The sequence below is a fragment of the Etheostoma spectabile genome, chromosome 2 (assembly GCF_008692095.1).
Source record: "Etheostoma spectabile isolate EspeVRDwgs_2016 chromosome 2, UIUC_Espe_1.0, whole genome shotgun sequence".
NCBI classification, from domain to species: Eukaryota; Metazoa; Chordata; class Actinopteri; order Perciformes; family Percidae; genus Etheostoma; species Etheostoma spectabile.
In genome coordinates, this window is record NC_045734.1 from 22033363 (window position 1) to 22055371 (window position 22009).

A 22009-nucleotide genomic window follows, 5' to 3' on the forward strand; every position below is an offset into this window, starting at 1 on the left:
AAAAGGAACTGACCAGGTTCAGTTGAAAAACTTAAATTTATTATTGTGTTCACAAAACGTACGAAAGGTTCAACACGTGTAGGCTATGACTATGCTTTAGTGGCGTGTTTATCAGCCCCGGGTTTTATAATGGTCCAAGTGGGCAAGTATCCAACCAGAAGGTCCGAGGACGGCCACAGTCAGCACAGTCAACACGAACATAGATTCCTGCAGGACAGAGGTACGCCTAGCTTGTCAGGGATAAAAGAGTTTTAAATTCAAGAAATGTCCCAGCTAGCTAGCATGCTGGAAGACAACAGGGCTACTTTGTAAACTTACCGCCGGCCCAATGTTCTCTTTAGGTTGTCTGCCATGGATATAACGTGCTCGTTGAATCACCACATCTGCTCTGGGAGCAAGAGCCCGTCGAGCTCTCAGCAGTCCAGAAAAAAGCCCACTCATGTTTGCTTTTAAAAGACAAAAGCCTTTATCTGCTTCCGAGACAAGAGAAACGACCGTTGAAGACCTCGGGGCGGACCCACGCGCGTTTAAAACGAGCGCTCTTCTACAACACACCTGTTAATTGATCTGATCTTGATTAAGTTGCCTTCAGGCACAATAGGAAACGAGAACAGAAATATTTGATGAGTTCAGTGTCCACGTCTGAACTTCCAATCGTCAAAAAGAAAAATTCAGTCATACCTAATTGAATATATTAATCATTCATTTACAATAACAACCCAGAGAAGATGGATTGATGGGGTGTATATCTTTATTGTGGATTTGTGCTCACACTGCTAACGTATTTGGCTTTGGGACAGTAAAATGCCAGGTACAGTAGGCTACAAATATGGGGATTACTGCAGGAAAAAGAAACACAATAAGACTTAGCCTGATTACAAATGGTGGAAATAAGTATAGTAATGTAGGCCTACTTTAGTTTGTGCCACTTAATACTTTTACTCCACTGCATTTCAAATATTTTTTTTAATTCAACTCACTTCATTTGAGATTGAGTTAGTAGTTATGTGGGAGATAAATCATGTTTAATTTCTGATAATGCACTGTAACTGTTGTTCTCGTGTTTTATCTGTTTTTAATTTCTTAATCGTTTTTAACTACTCTTTAATGTTTTATTTAAAGCACTTTGAATTGCCTTGTTGCTGAAATGTGCTATACAAATAAAGCTGCCTTGCCTTGCCCTTGACCTTTACACCTGTGTGTAATGTAATTAAAACCACATGAGTTGTAGCAGGAGCTTTGGCTCCTTTCTGTCTCGGATTTGCTCTTGCTGGTTCCTGTTTGCTTTTGTTGTCTTTCTTTTCTAACAGGCTCTTGCCTATAGGTGTGCAACTTGGCGCTGACGTCATTAATGGATTACTCTTTGATTATTCCGTTTGGCCCTGCTGCCCTGCGCGCTACTGACGCACTGGTTGGAAGTGGGTCGGCTTTGGATTAGTGAGTGAAGGTTGTAGTTTGGATGCTGGTTGAAGGAGCAGACTGTCTGCCTGTGCATGGTTACAGTTTGTCTCATTCAAACTACAGACTGGAAGGTAAGCACTCACATTATTCTACCTTCTACCAATGTTTAAAATCATTTTGAGATTTTATTTCTTTGGTTTAAATTATTTGTAACCTGATGTGAACATATTTTCTTGCTATGGTAGACAGCCTTACACGAAATCAGCCACCATATGGGAGCAAGTAAATGTATATTTTGTGAAAGAGGGGCAGATTATATGTGAACCTTCTTTCTGCTCCTTTTCATTGAGGACTTGAACGTTGGTGTTTGCATTACATTTTCTGTCTATTTAATGGATGAAATAAACACATAAATAAATTAAAAAGTTAATTTGATGTTAAGGGGAAATTACATGAGTAAGAGTTGGTGCTATTGGCTATTTTAACATGACATAACTGAAAATGGGTTTCTATTATGATATTAGATTACATTTATTTGGGTTTTGGACTGTTTGTGAATGTCATGTTGATTTAAAAAAATTGGATGACATTTACACTACTTGTATGATATTGTATGGTGATCAATTGAGAAAATAGCTGTCAGCTAAACTGAAAGAATAATGAGATAAGACTTCATCAGACAGGGAAGTCGGTCTTAAATTTTATATATATATCTATATATCTATATAGATATATAGATATATATATATATAGATATAGATATATATCTATATATATAGATAGATATATAGATATATAGATATATATATATATATAGATAGATAGATAGATAGATATAGATATATATATATATCTATAGATATAGATATATATATATATATATATATATATATATATATATATATATATAGATATATATATATAGATATATATATATATAGAGATATATAGATATATATATCTATATATATATATAGATATATATATATCTATATCTATATATATATATTTATATATATATATAGTCTGCAGCTATGGACATCTGTCTGCTGGCTGAAGGCTTGAGCTTTGCTTTGTGGCTGTGATCTTCTTAGTTTAGCCAATTTGGTCTCTCTTCTTTCTCCCCCTTCAGCTTTCCTTCCTGCTTGTCACCTGCCCCCCCTGAAATTGTCCTCCTGTCCTTATTTCACCATCTGGAAGCTCCACCTTTGCAATATGGCAGAGGCCCTAGCTTCCACCTCCTCTGAGGATGGCCTGCCTCTGCAATGGAAACTTTCCAATCAACGAAGCCGGAAATCTGGATGCTCCAACATCTTTACAGGACTCAACCTGCACCAGCTGCACAGGCTGTTTAGAACAGCAGGAGACAGGGACGCTGAACATCGGGCTAAGCTGGTGTGGCGAGGGATGGATGCAGATATAGAGGGTGCACAGGAGGTGAAGGAGGAGGAAGGGGAGGACAGCAAGGAAGAGGCAGGGCTGGCCCAGGCCTTGGTGGGGCTCCGAGTACGAGCGAGGAACAAATCTGGTATCAGAGCGGAGGGACACCGAGACCACAAGGGGCTGAGAGCATCAGGTTATCTCAGGTAAGTGACGGTGTCAAATGGCAGGAGGCAAGCAAAAAATTGAAGAATGAATGTAAAAAGTGTTATATAGATGAGGAGTATATTGTTTAGCTTTATCTGTCCCTATTTATGAATAATCTGCCATTTTACATAAACAATCAACTAAACTTGTAAGCGTGGCAAGGCCTTGTCTAACTTGATTCCAGACTCTGCTTCTTGAAATGCAGGGTGTAAATTGCCATGTACCAACAAACTCAGCATGACCTCACAAGACTGTGTGTGTACACACACACACACACACAGATGCTTTGCTTTTGGCATTCCTCACAGAGACAAAATTAGATTTGTTGGAGGAGAGTGCCACAGAGTGCCACAGAATGGGAAAATGGTGGTGTGAGTTTACAGGGCTGTGTCGTAGTATCAAAATGGTGTTCTGCAACAATTCGTTATAGCCAATCTAAAATATCTCAACAACTATTAGAAGCCTTCACATATGATGCAGACATTCAAGTTTCCCTCAAGAAGAAATAAATTGTCATTTGTCCAGTACACATACTTGCAAAACTAATAACATTCCCATTCGTCTCCATTTTATTTTGGGGTAAGTGCTAATTAACAAATGTTAGCATGCTAACACAACTAATTTTGAACATGGTGAACAATATACCTTCTTGACATCCGCATTTTAACATTGCAAATGTGAGCATGTAGCTCAGCTCAAAGCACCACTTTTTCTGAGTACATCGTCACAGCCACTAGCATGGTTGTAGACTTCTTGTTGTCTTCATACTATGGTTTTAAAATCCACTAGCTTTAATTCTTCTGCATAAGAAGTTAAAGCTGTTTCAGTATATAGAGTTTTGTCAAACATACTCAAGTGTCTAAAGGGATATTGATAGGCATACTACACACACACCTTTATTTCAGTTGCTGAATGGCTTTTACGGTTTCCTGAGGAAAAAAGCACAATTATGACTTTTTCATCCAGCCATCCCAGAGTAGCAATTCGCGTTCAGGTCAAAGGTTTATCGTTTACACAACCTGAATTCATTAATAAATTAACAAAATGTTATGTAGTCCAATGTTCTTAGTACAATACGTACAGTAGGTATGTAAGAGTAGCCAAACCAGAGTAACATCTCTGTCTTCCAGGATTGAGGAGTCATTATCCGGCAACCCTGTCGAGGATGAGGAGGCTGACATAGGGCACAGTTCTGCGACTGAGGAAGACATCTCAGAGAACCAAAACCCCTTTAAACCCTCCTCGTGGAGGTTAGGTGTGGCAAGACATGAGGGTGTGGGTCCCTCTGAACGCTACCTTCACCGCATCATCCACTAACAATGACTAAATGGACGGAACTGTGTTCAACACATAGTGGTGGAAGCCAAAGTCATGAAATACAGGATTGATTCAACATGAAAGGGCACACTGTATTATTACTGTCAGCACCTTCCGCTAATATGTACTCTACATGTTAGACTCCAGCATAAAGAAATACCGGAGAACTTGGGTAAATCTGGGGAATAGTCCAAAAATTTAAATGTGTGTCTGCTCCAATGCACACATGATTGGTGTTTCAATTGCCAGATAACTCATGATGTATTATCACTATCATCGTAACAGGATATTGAACACTGGATCAAGATCACTTTAACAGCATTTGTAGCGGGAATGTTTTGTGTTTTTGTGACTTAATACTAAAATAAACTTCTAAATGAAGATGCCATCAATTAAAAAAGAAATTCTAAGTGCATCAACAGATTTCTTAGGGGGATAAAGAAACGAGTGGTAAACACAATGCATCAACTTTTAAGTGTATGTGGCGTCGAGAGTTAGGTTTCTGATCACTTGGCGAATGTAAGTCCAATATTTATCCATCTTTTCATCTCCATGTTTGGTCTCCGCCAACTCCTGAGAGAAATATCTGTCTCTTTAGCTGCCAAATACTCCACTATGTTAAGCAGCTAGTTGCTAACTGTGTCAGTTGGCTAGTTGGTGCTAAGCAGGTAGTGTACAGTAGTAAACAATGCTGAGGAGAACGGCTAAACTACACAAACACACTAACTTTGCAGGCCGTAAAACCAAAACAATGAGCTTTAACAGGCTGAAATCCTCCATAGAGCTGAAGGACTCTAGACTGTGGTTTCATCACTACAGGTGACTTTTTTCACACTGCACACAGTCATTTGATCCATTGTTGATGTAAAACTGTTAATTATAGCAGCTTTAGAGAGTATATTATTGTCGATATTAACATTTCTAAAATGACCTACAGTGGTACTTTTAACCAGTGTACATCAACAGAATACAATACTGCACTGGCTGAATGTTTCATACGCATGTTGTCTGACTGTAAACTTTTTCTCATTCACAAACACATACCGGTATTTGTATTAACAGAGTATGTTTTAATTATAATCTATCATTAAATATTACATACAAATTATACAGTGCATTGTCACAATACAATTCATGTCAGTTCAGTACAGAAGGATGTTACTTTGTTGTTTACTTACAATTTATCTTCTTCACCAATCATTTAACTTACCAGTGGAAGAAGAAAAGACTAGGGGAGCCACACATACTTATCTCAGCACAACAGACAGTTTGTGTTTTTTCACCAAAAGTGCCTCTGTTTACTAACATCACCCCAGATGACATTCAGATCCTAATCTAAGCAGCAAGGAGGCGCAATGAGTAACTGTGAAACCAGTTCACATGGCTTGTGTTCTCTGTGTAAACACCAATGGGAGCCCAGTTCCTAAATCTTTGAGACTTAACCACAACGAACACTTCTCTTATTTGTTTAAAAAATAAAATGCTGATCTTCACGAGTGGCACCACTGCTTTAACCAGGCCAGGGCTTTTCTTACTGTGTGGGAGGGAATATGCAAGTGAATATTAAAAAGGCAGAGAGGTATGAAAAAAAAAAACTTGGAATGCAACACCTCCCCATCCGAAAACAAAGCATGAGAGGCTTTTAACTGGTGTGCATGTGTGTGGGCAAACATTACATGCATCCGGAAGTCCAAAAGAAAAGTCCGACACTGCACTGAAAATCTCTCTCTCGCAGGCAGGTACAGAATTTTCGTTATTTAGGCGTTCTTACTCCAATGACATCCATGCAAGGCACAGAGGCAAACAGGAAAGATATGTTGTGAAATTCTTCCCCTTTTGGCCTTACTCACTCTCCGTAACCAAAACATCGATAAGGAGCGGAGGGGAGGATGATGATTATCTCCCTTTTCAGGACAAAAACCTGCGCTCTCAGATTCGGCCCCATCTTCCATCTACAATCCTCGCTCATTTCCCGGCTCTGACTTCCTGCTGTCCCTCCTCTTCATCCTCATTGCATCGCTCCTACCACCAAGTGAAGAAGGGTCTTCTGCTCTGGAAACTCTGTGTGTAGGACTCACTATTGGCTCTCTGAGGTGCTCTGGCTGTCTCAACAATTACTGGGGGCATCTGGACCAACTGCAGGGGTGTTTTACCGTCCTTCATGGCTTGGCACAGGTTCAGGATCTTGGGATAAAAAAAAGAAAAGGAAAAAAAGAAAGTATGTTTAAAACGAAAACACTCGGGTGGATTCATGCTAGTAACAACAGTTAGTTGCATGTCACACTGATGAAAAATATGTTGTGAGAAGAGAGGGGATAACTCACCTGCCCCCTCATTACGGCTACTTGTTTGTGAAACTGTCCTCTGTCGAAACCAGGGTCTTTCTGTGAGACAGAGTAGACGTTATGTTATGCATAATGTTTACAACCAAAGAACCGAGTCATCCTCTTCTCCATCTTCCCGTTTCAATGTCCGCATCCATTTCCACATTCTCGCATTCCATTCCCTTACAGAAAAAACACTCAATTCTGAATAAAAATGTTGTTGAATCTGAGTTCCCCCCCCGCCCATACCTTAAATAATTCATACAAATCCTCTTCCAGGTCTTTGATAAAATTTGGGTCGGACAGTTTTGGCAGGACCAGCTCTCGGATTTCCTGGGAGAAAGGAACTTTGGCCTGGGAAAGCCACGCCCAGTAGAATGGGTCTGTTGATTGGAAAATGAAACCGAGTCTTAATGATTATGTAGACTGCTTGTGAACAGCTGGATAGTTTATGATACAGTGATGAAATTGCTTTGAAGAGACTTTGGATGCAATCGAGATGGGACCGAAACAAGAGCAATAAAATAGATAAATATAGATAATAAAGAAATATATGAGATACTTTCACTGGTAAGACTGTTGAAAAGAGAATTGCTTTTTGTTTTTTTTAAAGCATGAATCGAGTCTTGCTGAGAAGTGAGCAGTGATTGGTTAAAGAGGATGCCAATGTACGGTATGTCCTTACAGGCTCTCCAGGAGTCAGGGTGTTTGAGGGGGAAAGCGAGGCCGTTGTCTATAGCTGCCAGCTTGATGATGGGGTCCTTCACTACCACCCAGTCTGTGTCCTAGAGAGATAAATATATAGGTATAAAATAAACACATTCAGCCATTGGGGTCAGCATTTTTTTTTTTTTAAATGGCCGTCAAGAACTGTGTCTGTGTTTCCTCACCTTATTCCCAACAGTGTCCATGGGACAGTCATACTTCAGCAACCAGTTGTCATTTCCCCTGTCTACGGTACCAAAAAATAAAGACTCAAATTCAAACAAAGCAAATAACCAGAGAAAAGCTGCCATGGAGGACTTCACGACTGTGGTTGACTGTATGACAAGATATTGATAACAATATCTATTCTATAAAACATATCTCATTATTAGGATGAGCCAGCCCTGACAGTGCTGAGCAGAGTGACTACATGCCTGTGTTCCTGATGATGTAATCGAGGACTACCAGCCGCTCAAACTGCAGCTGGAGCTGACGGTTGGTGTTTTCAGGCAGAGGCTCTGCTTCAAACCTCCGCAGCCAGAAATCTGCATCCTTGTATCCATCGACGAAGAGCTGAAAGGAGCCAACCTGGTGGAACAGCAACATATTTCAGCAGCGCTCATGAATTTTGTAGATGTTTGGGTCATTGTGTTTGACATAGAAATGCCATTGTACTTACTGAATGTACTGAACTGAGTTTAAGAACCCCCTCCCCCGCCCTTCTCTTCGCACAAAAGAACTTGGTCTTATAGTTGCTTGGCGAATGGCGATATACTTTTTTTTTTATTGAAAGCCGCGGACCACTGGATGAATTTGATCAATAATCCACACAAATCAATCACTGAAAGCAATCACCTGTGTAATACAACAATTCATCACCTTGGGTGGCAGTCCAATCCTGTGGAAGCGCTGGCCCACTTTCGGTACTTTCTCCAGGGCAAGCCTCTTTCCTCGAGACTTCACCCTGTCTATGGCACTGTAGTTGAATGTTTCACTAGCCAGGTACACCACCTGGAGTGCAAAAGGTTGATTGAGAGAGGCAGTATTTGCCAAATGGTTCGTGGCTCTTGTAATATTGAGGCAGCACTGTGTGTGATCATACCTTGGTCCTGGGAACGATGTTGAGCTCAAGTTTCTGGTCGACCAGGCTCGCCCCGGCCTCTGAGAGGTAACCCTGGTTCAGGACCAAACAGTCGCGGCCAAAACAGCAGGGACAACACAGCTTCTGGAGCCACTTGGTCCATTTGGGGTTCAGCTGGCCATAGGGTTCTTCATTCTTAGGTTTGAACACGCCGATGATTTTCTTTGGAGGGAAGCAGAGTGGGGAAAATGAGCAGGAACATCATGAAAACAGGCAGCATCCAAAGGGAGTTAAGATAGGAAAGTTTAGGAATAGAGAAGAAAGGAAGGTTAAGTTGTGTGTAAGACAATTCAATATTTAAATTTAAGGACAATATCCTCCTTGTAAACTTGAAGCACGCAGAGGGACAGTGGAGAGGTGGATTGTGCTGCAGGAGTGGTTTAAAAATTACACATTTGATACAGTGTACAACGTGTCCCTATTAAAATCCACTGTTGCTGAAATGAATTGAAGCTTTCCACAGCCACCGTACTCTGTAAAAAAATGGAACTTTGAACTTTCTTTAATGCCCATAGGGGACGAGTGTTTGACAGAAGTTAGATTTTGGGTGTCACTATAAAGTTGTATTTAAAAATCCCATACTGTGTTATGCTTGTATGACACACACTTACACACTAAACTTGGTCATTGAAGAGAATATAGCCTCACAGAGAGCTAGCACATGACTATTTAGCACAATGGTGATTAACTAAAGAAACTAAAGAGGTGGGGGGCAAGGGAACTAGGTCACTGGATGAAAAGCTCATGCAACCTAAAATACTTTGTGTTTTGTAAGCCTTAAGTGAGTGGAGAAAGTGGCACATAATGCCGATCAAAGTTTACCATCATTAATCTGGCACGATAGGATAAAAGTTTACCGTCTTAAATCTGGCATGATAAAAGTTAGGAGAAATCCAGGGTGAAAGAAGAATCGCTCTAAGAATGATTCTAAGAATTGATTCCCCTTTTTGTCTTGAATGTGTAGCAATATGTAAAACACGTAGTCAAATAGAAAAAAGAAATATAGAGATTATAACTGATGCAACAGGCATTTGTGCTCGCTCAGCATCTTCTGTTAGACACTAAAGATTTCTTTGCCTAATTTTTGCAATACAAGGAAAAGCAAGTCTTGAATGATTTTTTCAAACTTTGTTGACTGTATTTCATCACTTTGAGTATTTACACTGTCAGTGTAACATCAAAGTTATATTCTATTGTTTGTTAGTTTAAACTGTAGGTTCATGTTGTGTTGGCATGCATTACACCTTGGGTTGCACAATATGAGGAAGATATCTAATTGCGATTATTTTGACTGATGTTGCGATTGCATTATGATTCACGATATTGAAGGGAATGATCACATTTGTATCGTTATTCTAATTTTCGCTGACTTATATTAAATCTTAAAAAATTAAAATGAGTATGGTGTGATTTTTGATGTGGATCTGTACCAAACAAAGATGCTTTCTGTAGTCTGTAGGATAGGATTTTTAGGCCGGGACGTCTCTGCAACACCACAATACTTCAGTCAGAAGTGAGGTAGGTAAAGACACACATTTTGCCTGTAACAAACATTGCGCCCCTCTGCGATATGGATATTGCACTAGTCCATATTACAGCCTATTTGCCAAGTCATCACAGGCTAGTTGGAAGAGGGCCTTTCGTAGAAGCGACCAATACTTTTATCAAAACATCTTGCAGCCATTGCAACATACACACACGCAACACTTGAGGTGCCAAAGATCAGTCATAAGACAGCTAAAGGCAACGTTAGCATGACAACTGTTGGGAATGTGAGTTAGGAGCGACTTCTTACCCCCTGTGAGTCTTTGACAAAATAGCTTCCACTGGATCCCTGGTAGATCCTCTCTGGGTAGATCCCCTCCTCTATGGCTCGCTCGGCCTTGCGGATGATCTCCCTGAACTCGGGATCCTCCGGGAACTCGTTCCTGTGCGGCTCCCGCGGCGAGCTCCCACGGTCCCGGTCCAGGAGCGGTTGTCTCTCCCGGCTGCGCCCCGGACTGCCTGCCGGGATCCGCACCACAGAGCCCGGTGTGCTTCCAAACGCGCCCCGGGGGCTAGTGGGCTCTGTGGGACAGTAGCTGAAATCACCCGAGTCCCGAAGGGGAGAGACGAGCGGACTCGTCTCATCCATAATTTTGGAGGTGGACGAGGAGTTCGTTTAACTCCTGTAGAAAGAGAAGAAAAAGAAAAGAGGACGAAATAGAAGAGGGAAAGAAAGTGTGACGGTCGTTTTGTTGGCTATGTACTGACACTGGCTAACAAGGAACAGAAAAAGAAAAGTCAGGTGACTGTCAGCTTCCGGGAAGAGGCGGGAGTCATAAAGTGTTTTGATTTTTAACCAATCAGCGTTCAATCTAATCTCTGGCGTTGATTGGACACGACCATTTCGCCCAAGGAAGACACGTTACGTGAGAGCGTGGTCAACCCTGAGCCACATGTCTCTCTCTATCACTCAGGGTTAACCCAAAACCCAATCAATTAACTCCATAAAAATAAAAAAGCCTTTAGTGAAAATCTGCTGTCATGGGACTGATGAATACTTGCAGTTGTCAGACTGGAACATTTTGCAATATTGGTATATACAGCCAAATTCAACTCCACAGGTGGTTATGGCCTACATTTAACATTTCTCAAATTCATTTGACAAAAATGTAATCAATAAATGTTAATATTAACGGATACAAAAGTGATTAAGTATCTTTACCCATCAAGATTTTTACTCTAACTTTTTTTTTAGTTTTAGTTAATTTTATTTTTCTAAAACCAAATATTACAACAACAATACTTTTAACTTCATCTTTGACACCGGCCATTCCTCAATTAATTTTAATTGACACACAAATTTGCATTTGTGTGTCCCAGACAAATGAGCATCTGACAAACAACTATCCGCCCCTCCATTGGAAGATCAAAGGTCACGAACAATATCTAAACCTTTCTAAATTCATACTCATGTATGCCTCAGCATGGGGGGGGGGGGGGGGGGGGGGGGGGGGGGTCTATTGAAGGAAGTTTAAACTACGTAAAAATCTAACGAGTTTACAGTCAGTGTAGCTGGGGAAGTCCCAGTCACAAATCCATGAGGTCCTTATAAATCCCTCATGATATATCATATATGACACCACATTAAATTTTAAAGCGGTTTTAATTGTATTTTGCTCTATTTACGCCTAAAAATAAACATATTGATATTATTTGTAAAAACTCTCTGTCTTGCTTTTTATCTTATCCAGGGCCAAGGTTAAAGTCTACACTTAGTGTTTATGCAGCAACATGTGTCTGAGAGATAGAGCAAAATAAGGCAATGTTTGTTTAATTTCTTGAGACTGATTGGTATCTGAAGATGTGCATTCTAGTATAGTTTTCCACTTACTACGGAAGGCCTAATCATCATTCATGATATAGGCTAGCGTGCTGTATGTTTGTGTAAGATTTCCCAAGTGATTCACATCAGCCAGCCTGCGGGATGCAGTGCTGGGCGTGTGGACGTGCCGCTGTGCGCATCCTCCTGCCTCCCTCCTCCCTCCTCCTCCGGCACACACAGCTCGCTTTTTGATTGGTGACACCAGCAGGAAGAGGGCTCGTGTCGTGAGATCCGTCAAATTCGGACGTACCAGCAAGCTTTATAAACCTACTGCTACAACAGATTATCCCTCCATAGACTACCAAAAATACTGCGCCCGCTTCTTAGTAGCTGTCCTTGGGGTTGCGGGGAAGTCAAGACATATCTGCGGACGTCGCTACTGCACTTTAAGAAGAGTCACTTACCCCACATTTCCCGGAAATCCAGCGCAGAGGGCATCGGTGTGAGGATGGCTGCATACAAACTGGTCCTGATCCGCCATGGAGAGAGCTGCTGGAACCAGGAAAACCGCTTCTGCGGCTGGTTCGACGCGGACCTGAGTGAGACCGGGGAGCATGAGGCAAAGAGAGGTGGACAGGCCTTAAAAGGTAGGCTAGCAGATAATGTCACAGGGCCCAATCACTCTTTCTCGCTCATTGGATTAAGCCGTTTCCATTGCTTATGCAACTCTGTCGGATGGGGAACAGGTAGCCGGCGGTCTACTGCGACACAAGAAGAGGCAGCAGCAAGAGAGAGAGAAGTGACTTTATTACTATGTTTATGAGCCTGGATGGTTGCTGTCTTTGAACTGTAACGAACTAGATCAGTTTCTGCTGGACCCATTTCCCCCGGAACCCATGACAGTTCCACACTTCAGTCAAGACAGTGGCAGCCCCTATGTTGCCATTTATAGGGAAGAGAAATAGAGAGAATCATTTTGATTTCTGTGAAGTAAGCTTAACAGCAGAGATACTTTGGGAATGTCATTAGGCCATGGACTGACAGATGTGACTGATATGATGATTTTACTGGAATGTAGGAACATTTCGAAATCTACAGCTCCAAAACACATACTAATTTGGATGTGATGTCTTGAACAAATATTGAACAAGCCTGCAGATTCTGCCACGACGTGACTGTCAGGAGATAACTCTAAATGTTGTCATCTGATCACATCAGGAAAACCTTCATTCGATCTGTCATTTAAATCTAAGGTATAATGAAGCGCAAGGCCAGACTGTGGAGCAAAGATGTCGCCGTCGTTATCAGTAAAGATTACTGCTATTTACTGAGTGAGATTTTGCCATTCTGCATGTCCTGCAGAGCCTACAGCCTGCCAGTGTCCTATGGGATAGCACTGCCCCTGACTAAGCAAAAGCAAAATGCAGAACAAACAATGCAGAATTCCTTTGTATTTGTATGTTGCGTTTCACTTTGCACTTATATAGAAGTGTATATACTGTATAAACCTCTATCTATTCACATTTACCGTCTCTTTCACGTCTTGTCTCTGATTCACCTCAGATGCTGGCTATGAATTCGATATTTGCTACACCTCAGTCCTAAAGAGGGCCATCCGCACCCTGTGGTTTGTTCTGGACAGCATTGACCAGATGTGGCTGCCCGTCCACCGGACCTGGCGCCTGAATGAGCGCCACTACGGGGGCCTGACTGGGCTGAACAAGGCTGAAACAGCAGCTAAGCACGGAGAGGCCCAGGTCAAGATCTGGAGGCGCTCTTTTGACATTCCTCCCCCATCCATGGATGAAGGGCATGACTTCTATCAGAGCATCAGCAAGGTAACACCACAGGAACACATTGTCTCCTTCTCTTTTACAAATGAAGACATTTTTACATCAGTGAAAGGCCACACCGCTAAAACACAATTGACAACATGAACTCCGTGTTTTGTTGTAGGACCGGCGTTATGCCGACCTGACAGAAGACCAGCTTCCCAGCTGTGAGAGTCTCAAAGACACCATCGCCAGGGCTCTGCCCTTCTGGAACGAAGAGATTGTTCCACAGATCAAAGAGGGAAAGAGAGTACTAATTGCTGCCCATGGCAACAGTCTCCGGGGCATCGTCAAGCATCTTGAGGGTAAGAGATAGAGCGGAAACATTTGAGTTGCTGCCCAGTGCCAAAACTGCTTATCCCCTGTTACATTTTGGGAAGTGTCCCTTAATATTGTAAAAAAAAAAAAAAAAATGCCGTCTATGGGATTCATAGGGGATTTATCGCTCAGAGTATCTCTAGTTATTGTGTACACCAATTAAAATGTTATATAGTCAAATTTTCTATTTCTACTAATTCTTTAACTGAGAGTTCCATGCCCATCTAAGTGTTGAAAAGGCTTTTTTTAATAGGACTTTAAAATTGAACTTTCCCTTCTCAGTCTGATCAGATGTATGAAAGGCATATCCATCCAAATGGATTCTAAGCTCTGCCTGTCTGTTACTTTTTTCCCAGGTATGTCAGAGGAGGCCATCATGGAGCTGAACCTGCCCACAGGTATCCCCATTGTGTATGAGCTAGACAAGAACCTGAAGCCTTTAGGACCCATGCAGTTTCTGGGAGATGAGGAGACAGTTAAGAAGGCAATGGAAGCTGTAGCTGCTCAGGGCAAAGCCAAAAAATAGAATCCCCGCCCCGTAGAAGAGCTAGAGTATACATTGCCCATGTGCTGTTCAGTTATCAAGTTAATAGAAGGTAATTACTGTCACGGTCATCACAGACTTGCATACTCAAACACACAATGTGCACCTTATTTTTATTGATTTGATTGGTCTTTACTTTATGACATGCAGAAACATACATGTCATTATAACACAATTGATATAAGCTGTAATGTGGTTTAAACACTGACCAAAATGCAAAAATTGGGACCAGCGGACCGGACCTAATATAGACTTACCCTGCAGTCATCCCATGTATTCCTCCCATTTCCGACCCATGTAGGACTGCTAAGTGTGAGCAGTGTAACCTACAAATAAACACTGGCTGTTGTTAAAAGGGCAAGTTGCTATGCACGGCTGATTTTTGTTTGCTGTGGCATTGTGAGAAAAATAATAAATGTTGTGAGCCATTATGTGATGAAATCTGGTATCATTGTCTGACTTCGTCTTCCAGCGTTAATGTCCACCCTGTTCTTATGAATCATATGGTTATGGAGAAATTGGTTTGGTGTAGTCTCTCATTTAGAATAGTAAATATAAGTATAAATACATACATGACATGTATGTTAAGGTTATTTATTATTAGGTCTTAGAGAACACAAAAGCCTTTTACATTTCGGATATTTAAAGCTTTAGTGCGTAACTTTTGTAATATTAACGGACGTCTGCTACATTCAAGTCATTGCCAAATGAGTTGCTACAAAGCTAATTAGGACTATCAGCTCAAACAAAACTGTGTATTTCTCAGTTTGGCTATGTTCAAAAACTAGTGTTGTCCGGCAACTTTTGTGTGCAGAAACTCGAGTGATACAATTACCTCTTATGAAGAATCCATGTTTTTTAATCCTCAGTGTCCTCTTTGGCTAATAGCAACTATGTGGATGAGGGGTGGAGGGGTGCACGATCATGCAGGGCTTGCATCATGTAGATGTGCTGACAGTTTTGCTGTCATTACTTAGAATTCCTCATGGGGGTGACAGAAAATACGCACTATAGCCCACATATATCCCTCTAATGTGATGCTGCCCCCTAAATAAGTTTTATTCCTGCACGGTGTCAGTGCATGTCCATGTATACACTGACAGCTACAAATAAAAGAAAGATGCATTTAAATGCTAATAACATCACTAGCTAATAAAATCAGAAAGTAAGATTGCAAAGCATAATGGACAAAAACAATATCTCACTAGATTATTCAAATGACTTAGTACTTAACTGACAAATACCATATTAATAGGCAAACCCATCCCAAATCAACATAGTTTTTACTTTTTTATGTGGTTGCTGTAGAAGGCAATTGTAGGCTACATAGTAAACCTATTAAATTCATGTATAGAGATCGGATGTGGATGATAGATCCATGGATTTAGGTTAGACTGAATGTAGAGCCCCGTTCATTCGCTATTAAGAGTTGCTCTGTGAAGCATCCACCACATTAATGTGACAACATGTGTGACTCAACAAACATGGCGGACCGAGCCGTCCATTTTTCCTTCCGCTCAGCGTGCGACCGGCCAATCATATTAGACTCGAGCCCTTCGTCACAGCCAATCGGCTAAGGCGCTGCTCTTCTCGAAAACATGTCGCCCATGAAGCTGTGTGTTCCAGGTAAGTCCCGTAAATTTGCTTTAACTGTCATTGAAGTGGTAGTTAAGTCAAACTTAGACTAAACCATTTTGTCGGCCAGTGCTAAGGTGGGCTTTTGTGTTTCTATAAATTATAGTTACTCTGCAGTCTGACGGTGTAAAGCACACTATTTCCAGCTGCCATGCGTAGTGGGAGCTTGGGCTTCTAGCATAGTTAACGTTACATTCCGCTTCTTCTAAATGGATGGCTAGCTGTAATATGTGAGTGTGCAGTGCACATTAGTTAACAGCCCGCTGTGCTCAAAGTTGACTGCTATTTTATCAAAAATATTTTATGGTAAACAATTTAACGTTATTGTACTCGTGCAGGGCTGTGAGCTCTTGACTTTTACTTCCAATGGCATGTTTCATCTCCTGCCCTGCCCACTGCCTCAGGCAGGATAGCATTCCTCTCTCACTCTTGACTCACCCATGTGATATTTTCTGTTATAGGTGGCAGTAGGGAATGTCAACAATGTTAAAAAAATCTTTTAAACCGAACAATTATGTAAGGTACTAGTGACCTTTTTGGTGTGTTAATGTTGCATGGAAACACCAGTTCTTGAAAGTAGTAACATGGGGTGCTGCTGTAAGTTGTCTTAGGCTGGAATAGTATTTCATGTCATGTTAATGCCAAGGTTATCTGGTTCAAAGGGACCAGATAAGTGATTCTAGAGCAAGACTTGTTCTGGACGAGTTTCACTTCATTCAAAATATCCAAGGGGTTTTCTTCAGAGTGTCAAAAGTAAACTTGTCACCAATCTTTAGCTGCAATACTGTTGTTAAAGTATGGGAATGCAGAAAATTGCTATGCCAAAGTTTGCTATGCTAAAGTATGCTTTAGTCCATATCCTGATGTTACTTGTGATCAATTCAGTCAGCAGATGACACCCGAAATAACCTAAATAACTTTTGTGAAAACGTGCCTCTGGTCTTTTACTTCAACAGCTTATGTTTTATCTTAAAAAAGTTTATAATCTATTCAGTTTTTAGCAGAGATGATCACCTTCACTACAAAAAATACTGTACCACTTTTCTTCAACAGTACTGTCTGTCTAACTGCTTTCCACTTCTTCCAGGTGACAAGCTATGCACTGTAGAAGACTGTCTTCCCGGCACCGGAGTATATCTTCGGCATGGCTACATTTACTCTTCCCTAGCAGGCTATGTGCTCAAGAAAAACGAGGGAGAGGAGGTGAGGGGTGTGGGTTGGAGAGGTGGAGAAAGTTGCACAAGCAATAAGACGCGTGGGGGTGTCGGAGAAAATGGATTGGGCAACGTGTGTGTGTGTGTGTGTGTGTGTGTGTGTGTGTGTGTGTGTGTGTGTGTGTGTGTGTGTGTGTGTGTGTGTGTGTGTGTGTGTGTGTGTGTGTGTGTGTGTGTGTGTGTGTGTGTGTGTGTGTGTGTGTGTGTGTGTGTACACCCACATGATTTTTCACAAGTTGGAACTTAAATCGTAAAAAAACTAAACTGGTTTTGTGTGATGTGTGTGTTTGCATTGTCTTTCTAGTTACCTGTGATCTCAGTGGTGAGGGAAACAGAAACACAACTACTACCCGACGTAGGAGCAATAGTCACCTGTAAGGTATGCAATGGAACCAATACGATTTTTCTATATGTCAATGATCTGATACAGGGATCCTGCACACTTTAGATTTAGACTGTTTTGTTTGTCTCGGGCCTCACCGTTCTTTGCTTGGACAGGTGACCAGTATCAACCCCAGGTTCGCCAAGGTGCACATCCTTTATGTAGGCTCAACACCGCTGAAGGACCGCTTCAGAGGAACAATCAGGTAACCCCGGAGACTGTCTCCGGTAGTGAAACAATGTGTCGTGTCATACTTCCCTGTGTCATTCACAAAACTGAGCCCACTCTCTCTGACTCTACAGAAAAGAAGATGTGCGTGCAACAGAGAAAGACAAGGTGTGTTTGAATCCATGTATTCAATCAGATGTTTACTCATAAATCTAAGATGGCATGCCTAGCTTAAAGCTTTTGCTTTTATTGTTACAGGTGGAAATATACAAAAGCTTCAGACCTGGCGACATCGTCTTGGCAAAAGTGGTATCCTTCCCCTGCCCTTGGGTCTAAAGCAAATTAAATAGTGAAAGACTAAATTATTCAGCACAAGCATTGCTTGCCTTTGTTTTTTTGTTTTTTTTCTACCTAAACCCAGAATGATTCAGGTATAGTAAACATAATCACCTCCCAACAACAAAGTCATGGGCTGCAACTCCGTCTATCCATCTTTGTCCGCTTATCCGGTGTCGGATCGCGGGGGCAGCAGCTCCAGTAGGGGAACCCAAACTTCCCTTTCCTGAGCCACATCAACCAGCTCCGACTGGGGGATCCCGAGGCGTTCCCAGGCCAGGTTGGAGATATAATCCCTCCACCTAGAGAGATGCAAGGAAATCATAGGAGGCGAGAGGCAACAAGCAAATGTGTTTTAGAGGGATGAGATGTCCTTTCCTCTTAAGAGTCACAAGAATACGCCAGCTGTTTGGGCGGAGTTAGCTACTCCTTCAGCTGCACGGCTTCAGGGAAGGCTGCTCTCAGGCGTTCTCTCCTATAGCTCCACGACGATCCTTCTTCAGAGTTGAGGAGCTATCAAATAAGGGTTATTAGCCAAAGCCCCTGTCTGCACAGTGAACATGATTTAACTCATATCCAAAACGGTCCTTCATCTTGCTATCAAATAAGGGTTTTGAGATGCGGCCCCGTTCCCTGTCATGATCTCTGGGAGTGTGACAGATGCACATTTTCACTTGTTACTTTTACAATGCCTTTGGATATTCCCTATGAGTGACTTCAAAAAGCAGTTGCCACTTCAATAGTTTGGGTATATGCTGTTTACATCTGTGTCTATAACCCTTGACCTGTGATGTCAGATCTCCCTTGGTGACGTGCAGTCTAACTACCTGTTGACAACAGCAGAGAACGAACTGGGGGTGGTGGTGGCACACAGTGAAGCAGGTAACTCTCAATGCTCAATTACACGTTTTTTTCTTTTTTTTGGTATATAAAACTTTGAAACATGGGAGGGTTCCAGTACATCCCTGGACAGATTTCTAGTATCCGGTTTAAACACAAGGTGGCACAAGAGCTACTGGCCAGATAACTGCAGACAGGTATTCAGGTACAGGTACACATCCATTTGCATAGTGAGACATATTTATCAAACCTTTTTTATAGTGTTGTGACGTTTGGAAGAATTTTAGAATAGTGCCAATCTAATCATCTCTGAACCAGTAGACCCATAAAAGAAAGAAAGAGCACTTACAATTCAATTATTTTTTTCCCCCTCATAGAGCCATAAAAGTGACAAAAATAAGTAAGAAGTGTGATATCCCAGCCACATACTTTGCCATACACTGTCATACTTTGACAGCTGACTGCAGTCCGATCTCTAGTTCCACTATCAAGCAGCTCGTATTTCTGTTAATAATTTTCTAGTGGCACGCTCCAGAACGTTATGAGTGTTTTTATAATTGTTGTTTTAAAGAAATCTTTAGGATTTAGAATATTTGTTGTGCTGTTAATAGTGTGTGGATACAGTATGTCAACATTTTGTCTCATGTTATCACATTTTCTTTTGGGTATCAGGTGTCCAGATGGTTCCCATCAGCTGGTGTGAGATGCAGTGCCCACGGACGCACAGCAAAGAGTTTCGCAAAGTGGCCCGCGTGCAGCCAGAGTACCTGCAGGCATGAGACAACTTCTATCTTTCACAAGGAACACACAGCTTCCCCTCCCTCTTTCACTCACCGTCATTAAGTAGCCTCCCACCTCGTTTCAGATGTTCTGAGAGACTTGACGACGTGCATATCCGTTGGCTACTTCTTTCATGTCTTTTTAAATAGTTTTCCATCTGCACATTGTGTCATCTGATTGTGCCAGCTTGAAAATACTGAAACAGGGTCAGACCAAGCTATCAGGACTTATTCTAAACAATGTAGCAACTGTTGTAAAGACAATTTTAACTAAAGTGAGTGCATGTGCCAGCCTTCCAATTGCCTGATAGTAACCTGATTAGAACAGTGTGACTCCGTTCACTCAGGATGTTACGTGGCAGCTGCAGAGCTTGTGATCACTATGACGCTAAAAGCATAGAAGAATGTTGCACCTAGTCAAAAAAGGCCTTTTTCACAGATGCAGCATACTCGGTTTTGCTAATGAGTATAATGGCCTTATCATTAGGACACCTGAAGGATGAAGCAGTTTGCATTTTGACTGCATTTTGAACCAGAGAGATTTAAAGGGCAGTGGCTGAATTTGGTTTGACATAATGAGGACTCACATAGCAATGCTGCACTTTAAACTTCTCATGCGTGTCATGTACAGTATGCAACAGGTTTTTTTTGTCCATGAAAGTGACAAAACTATCTCCTCAGGATCTTTTGTCCTTGACCCTCCAGTTTCAAGTAAACTGACTAACAAATGTGCACACAACAGTTTAAAAGGAAACTGAATGTGATTTAGAGACTAATGTTCCATCAGAATAACACAGCTATCAATGTGTGGAATATTGAAGTTTAACATATGATAGTCAGATAGGCCAGCAACATTTTTTCCATGTTGTCTTTGAAGTAAAGTGTACTTTGATTCCTCCTTCACTTTACATTTGTGTAAGATTGAAATAAAACTATTAAAGCCATCAACGTGAGTTTACTCTTTAAGGGATGTACTTTTGTATTTAAGAAAAAACATTTATTCACACTGTGTAAACAGTGACTTATTGAAATCACTACTCGTACGATCAACTGAGGCTCATTGCAATCTTTTAAATAAACAGTAAAGTTCCTAAAGCAGTAAGGATTTTTAATATACAGTATGTACATATGGCAGTTTGTGCTGCGTGTTTGGTCTGATTAATTTCTGTGGTAAAATGTAGATTTCGCAGTGGACCTGAACAAACAGTCAAGTGTACAAATCTACAGTTAAAACTACACATAAAAAAAACAACTTTTGTCCAATCACACATTTCCATTATACACACAAATCAATCATCAAAGCGGACGGATCGACATGAGTTGATGTCAATTGAGAACTTATTTTTGGATGGTGCAGTGAAACCAAGTCCTGATCCCCTGTTACTGAAGTCCATTCGGCGCGATTGAGCGCGTTCAAACTCTCCCAGAAGCCCTTGCTGCAACTGCTGCTGTGCGTCCTTCCCCAGGGCCATATTTGCTTTGCTGTCGTTTCCCGCAGCAGGCTGGAAACCCTTTTTGAAGCCGCCCATCAACCGGAGGAACTTCTGCTGCTGATCAGAGCTGTCAAACTGGGCGGTGCTCCATTGACCGAGAGTCTGAGGAACAGACATATTGGGGGAAAATATTCAAAGCATTAAAAAGAGCTCCACTGATTTTACACATTAAGCTCAGTTTATAATCAGTCTGTGAAAACAGTTATGTCTTCTTGGGCCAAGAGGTTTTCTAAAGTCTGAAGAAATAACCTTGATGTTCTCAGACTAGTTGGGTGTGTAGACTACATGTGTGCAATAGAAACCCTGCGTTACAAACTGGGGAAATATAGTTAAAAAGACGCAGGCATTTACCAGGGAGGGGGGGGGGGTCTAACAAGAAGGCTATGTGGGAAATATACGGTCCAGTGTTGTTTTTTTAGCTTCACCAACAACAACGAGGAACGTATCAATTTTCACAATCCTTTCTTTTATCACTCTAAAGTCCCCCAATCTCATGAAACTGCAATACTAAAACACAGCAGTACCCTTTAAAGTAAAAAAAGCAAAAGGGAAATACAATAGATTTATTTCTTTTTTACAAGAAAGGCAGAAATACTGACTGCAGGTTTGCCTGGTTGTTCAGGTTGAGAGGCCTTGTCAATCTCCATTTGTAACGCCTGTCTTCTTTCCTATGGCAAACCCAAACA

At 41.4% G+C, this 22009-nt stretch overlaps 5 protein-coding genes across 10 annotated transcripts in view; 3 read left to right on the forward strand and 2 right to left on the reverse strand.

The window, feature by feature from the left end:
- Nucleotides 1–1318: 1318 nt before the first annotated feature.
- On the forward strand, nucleotides 1319–4691 carry avpi1 (arginine vasopressin induced 1). The gene is made up of 3 exons (XM_032539563.1): nucleotides 1319–1532; nucleotides 2534–2987; nucleotides 4119–4691. Exons 1-3 carry the CDS (start codon nucleotides 1460–1462, stop codon nucleotides 4303–4305), a joined length of 714 nt encoding a protein of 237 aa, XP_032395454.1. The 5' UTR covers nucleotides 1319–1459; the 3' UTR covers nucleotides 4306–4691.
- knop1 (lysine-rich nucleolar protein 1) overlaps nucleotides 3873–22009 on the reverse strand; it is a 22980-nt gene continuing 4843 nt past the window's right edge. Inside the window, exons 6-8 of one of the 5 annotated variants that reach the window (XM_032539493.1) lie at nucleotides 21923–21991; nucleotides 21113–21425; nucleotides 3873–3882 (exon numbers count right to left, since the gene is read on the reverse strand). In XM_032539493.1, the coding sequence (XP_032395384.1) occupies nucleotides 21120–21425; nucleotides 21923–21991 (375 nt within the window). In that variant the 3' untranslated portion in view covers nucleotides 3873–3882; nucleotides 21113–21119. Of the gene's footprint in view, nucleotides 3883–20895; nucleotides 21426–21922; nucleotides 21992–22009 lie in introns of those variants that run through there. The other 4 variants (XM_032539510.1, XM_032539520.1, XM_032539501.1 and 1 more) reach the window with 4 other exon arrangements.
- On the reverse strand, nucleotides 5355–10764 carry pi4k2a (phosphatidylinositol 4-kinase type 2 alpha). 2 transcript variants are annotated; one of them, XM_032539534.1, is made up of 9 exons: nucleotides 10271–10764; nucleotides 8437–8637; nucleotides 8190–8345; nucleotides 7769–7922; nucleotides 7520–7581; nucleotides 7315–7414; nucleotides 6879–7012; nucleotides 6630–6689; nucleotides 5355–6489 (listed from the first exon to the last, which is right to left on the reverse strand). In XM_032539534.1, exons 1-9 carry the CDS (start codon nucleotides 10607–10609, stop codon nucleotides 6328–6330), a joined length of 1368 nt encoding a protein of 455 aa, XP_032395425.1. In that variant the 5' UTR covers nucleotides 10610–10764; the 3' UTR covers nucleotides 5355–6327. The 2 variants fall into 2 exon arrangements, with proteins under 2 accessions (XP_032395425.1, XP_032395432.1); XM_032539541.1 differs by having other exon boundaries at nucleotides 8214–8345; nucleotides 10271–10762.
- On the forward strand, nucleotides 12039–14912 carry pgam1b (phosphoglycerate mutase 1b). The gene is made up of 4 exons (XM_032539549.1): nucleotides 12039–12429; nucleotides 13346–13620; nucleotides 13739–13919; nucleotides 14289–14912. The coding sequence occupies exons 1-4, from the start codon at nucleotides 12291–12293 to the stop codon at nucleotides 14456–14458; spliced, it is 765 nt and encodes a 254-aa protein (XP_032395440.1). The 5' UTR covers nucleotides 12039–12290; the 3' UTR covers nucleotides 14459–14912.
- On the forward strand, nucleotides 15999–20454 carry exosc1 (exosome component 1). Its single transcript, XM_032539575.1, has 8 exons — nucleotides 15999–16102; nucleotides 17199–17314; nucleotides 17630–17704; nucleotides 17824–17912; nucleotides 18010–18043; nucleotides 18134–18184; nucleotides 19009–19093; nucleotides 19724–20454. Exons 1-8 carry the CDS (start codon nucleotides 16075–16077, stop codon nucleotides 19828–19830), a joined length of 585 nt encoding a protein of 194 aa, XP_032395466.1. The 5' UTR covers nucleotides 15999–16074; the 3' UTR covers nucleotides 19831–20454.

What these genes read in the sequence shown, in the direction of transcription:
- exosc1 (XM_032539575.1), top strand. Translation starts at nt 16,075, where the DNA reads ATGTCGCCCATGAAGCTGTGTGTTCCAG. An exon ending in CATGAAGCTGTGTGTTCCAG is followed by an intron (nt 16,103 to 17,198) that starts GTAAGTCCCGTA and finishes CACTTCTTCCAG; the next exon opens with GTGACAAGCTATGCACTGTA. An exon ending in CGCTTCAGAGGAACAATCAG is followed by an intron (nt 17,913 to 18,009) that starts GTAACCCCGGAG and finishes CTGACTCTACAG; the next exon opens with AAAAGAAGATGTGCGTGCAA.
- avpi1 (XM_032539563.1), top strand. Translation starts at nt 1,460, where the DNA reads ATGCTGGTTGAAGGAGCAGACTGTCTGCCTGTGCATGGTTACAGTTTG. An exon ending in TTCAAACTACAGACTGGAAG is followed by an intron (nt 1,533 to 2,533) that starts GTAAGCACTCAC and finishes CTCCCCCTTCAG; the next exon opens with CTTTCCTTCCTGCTTGTCAC. An exon ending in AGAGCATCAGGTTATCTCAG is followed by an intron (nt 2,988 to 4,118) that starts GTAAGTGACGGT and finishes TCTGTCTTCCAG; the next exon opens with GATTGAGGAGTCATTATCCG.
- pi4k2a (XM_032539534.1), bottom strand. Translation starts at nt 10,609, where the DNA reads ATGGATGAGACGAGTCCGCTCGTCTCTCCCCTTCGGGACTCGGGTGAT. An exon ending in CCCTGACTCCTGGAGAGCCT is followed by an intron (nt 7,013 to 7,314) that starts GTAAGGACATAC and finishes TCCAATCAACAG; the next exon opens with ACCCATTCTACTGGGCGTGG. An exon ending in TAGCCGTAATGAGGGGGCAG is followed by an intron (nt 6,490 to 6,629) that starts GTGAGTTATCCC and finishes TTTTATCCCAAG; the next exon opens with ATCCTGAACCTGTGCCAAGC.
- pgam1b (XM_032539549.1), top strand. Translation starts at nt 12,291, where the DNA reads ATGGCTGCATACAAACTGGTCCTGATCCGCCATGGAGAGAGCTGCTGG. An exon ending in TCTATCAGAGCATCAGCAAG is followed by an intron (nt 13,621 to 13,738) that starts GTAACACCACAG and finishes GTTTTGTTGTAG; the next exon opens with GACCGGCGTTATGCCGACCT. An exon ending in CATCGTCAAGCATCTTGAGG is followed by an intron (nt 13,920 to 14,288) that starts GTAAGAGATAGA and finishes CTTTTTTCCCAG; the next exon opens with GTATGTCAGAGGAGGCCATC.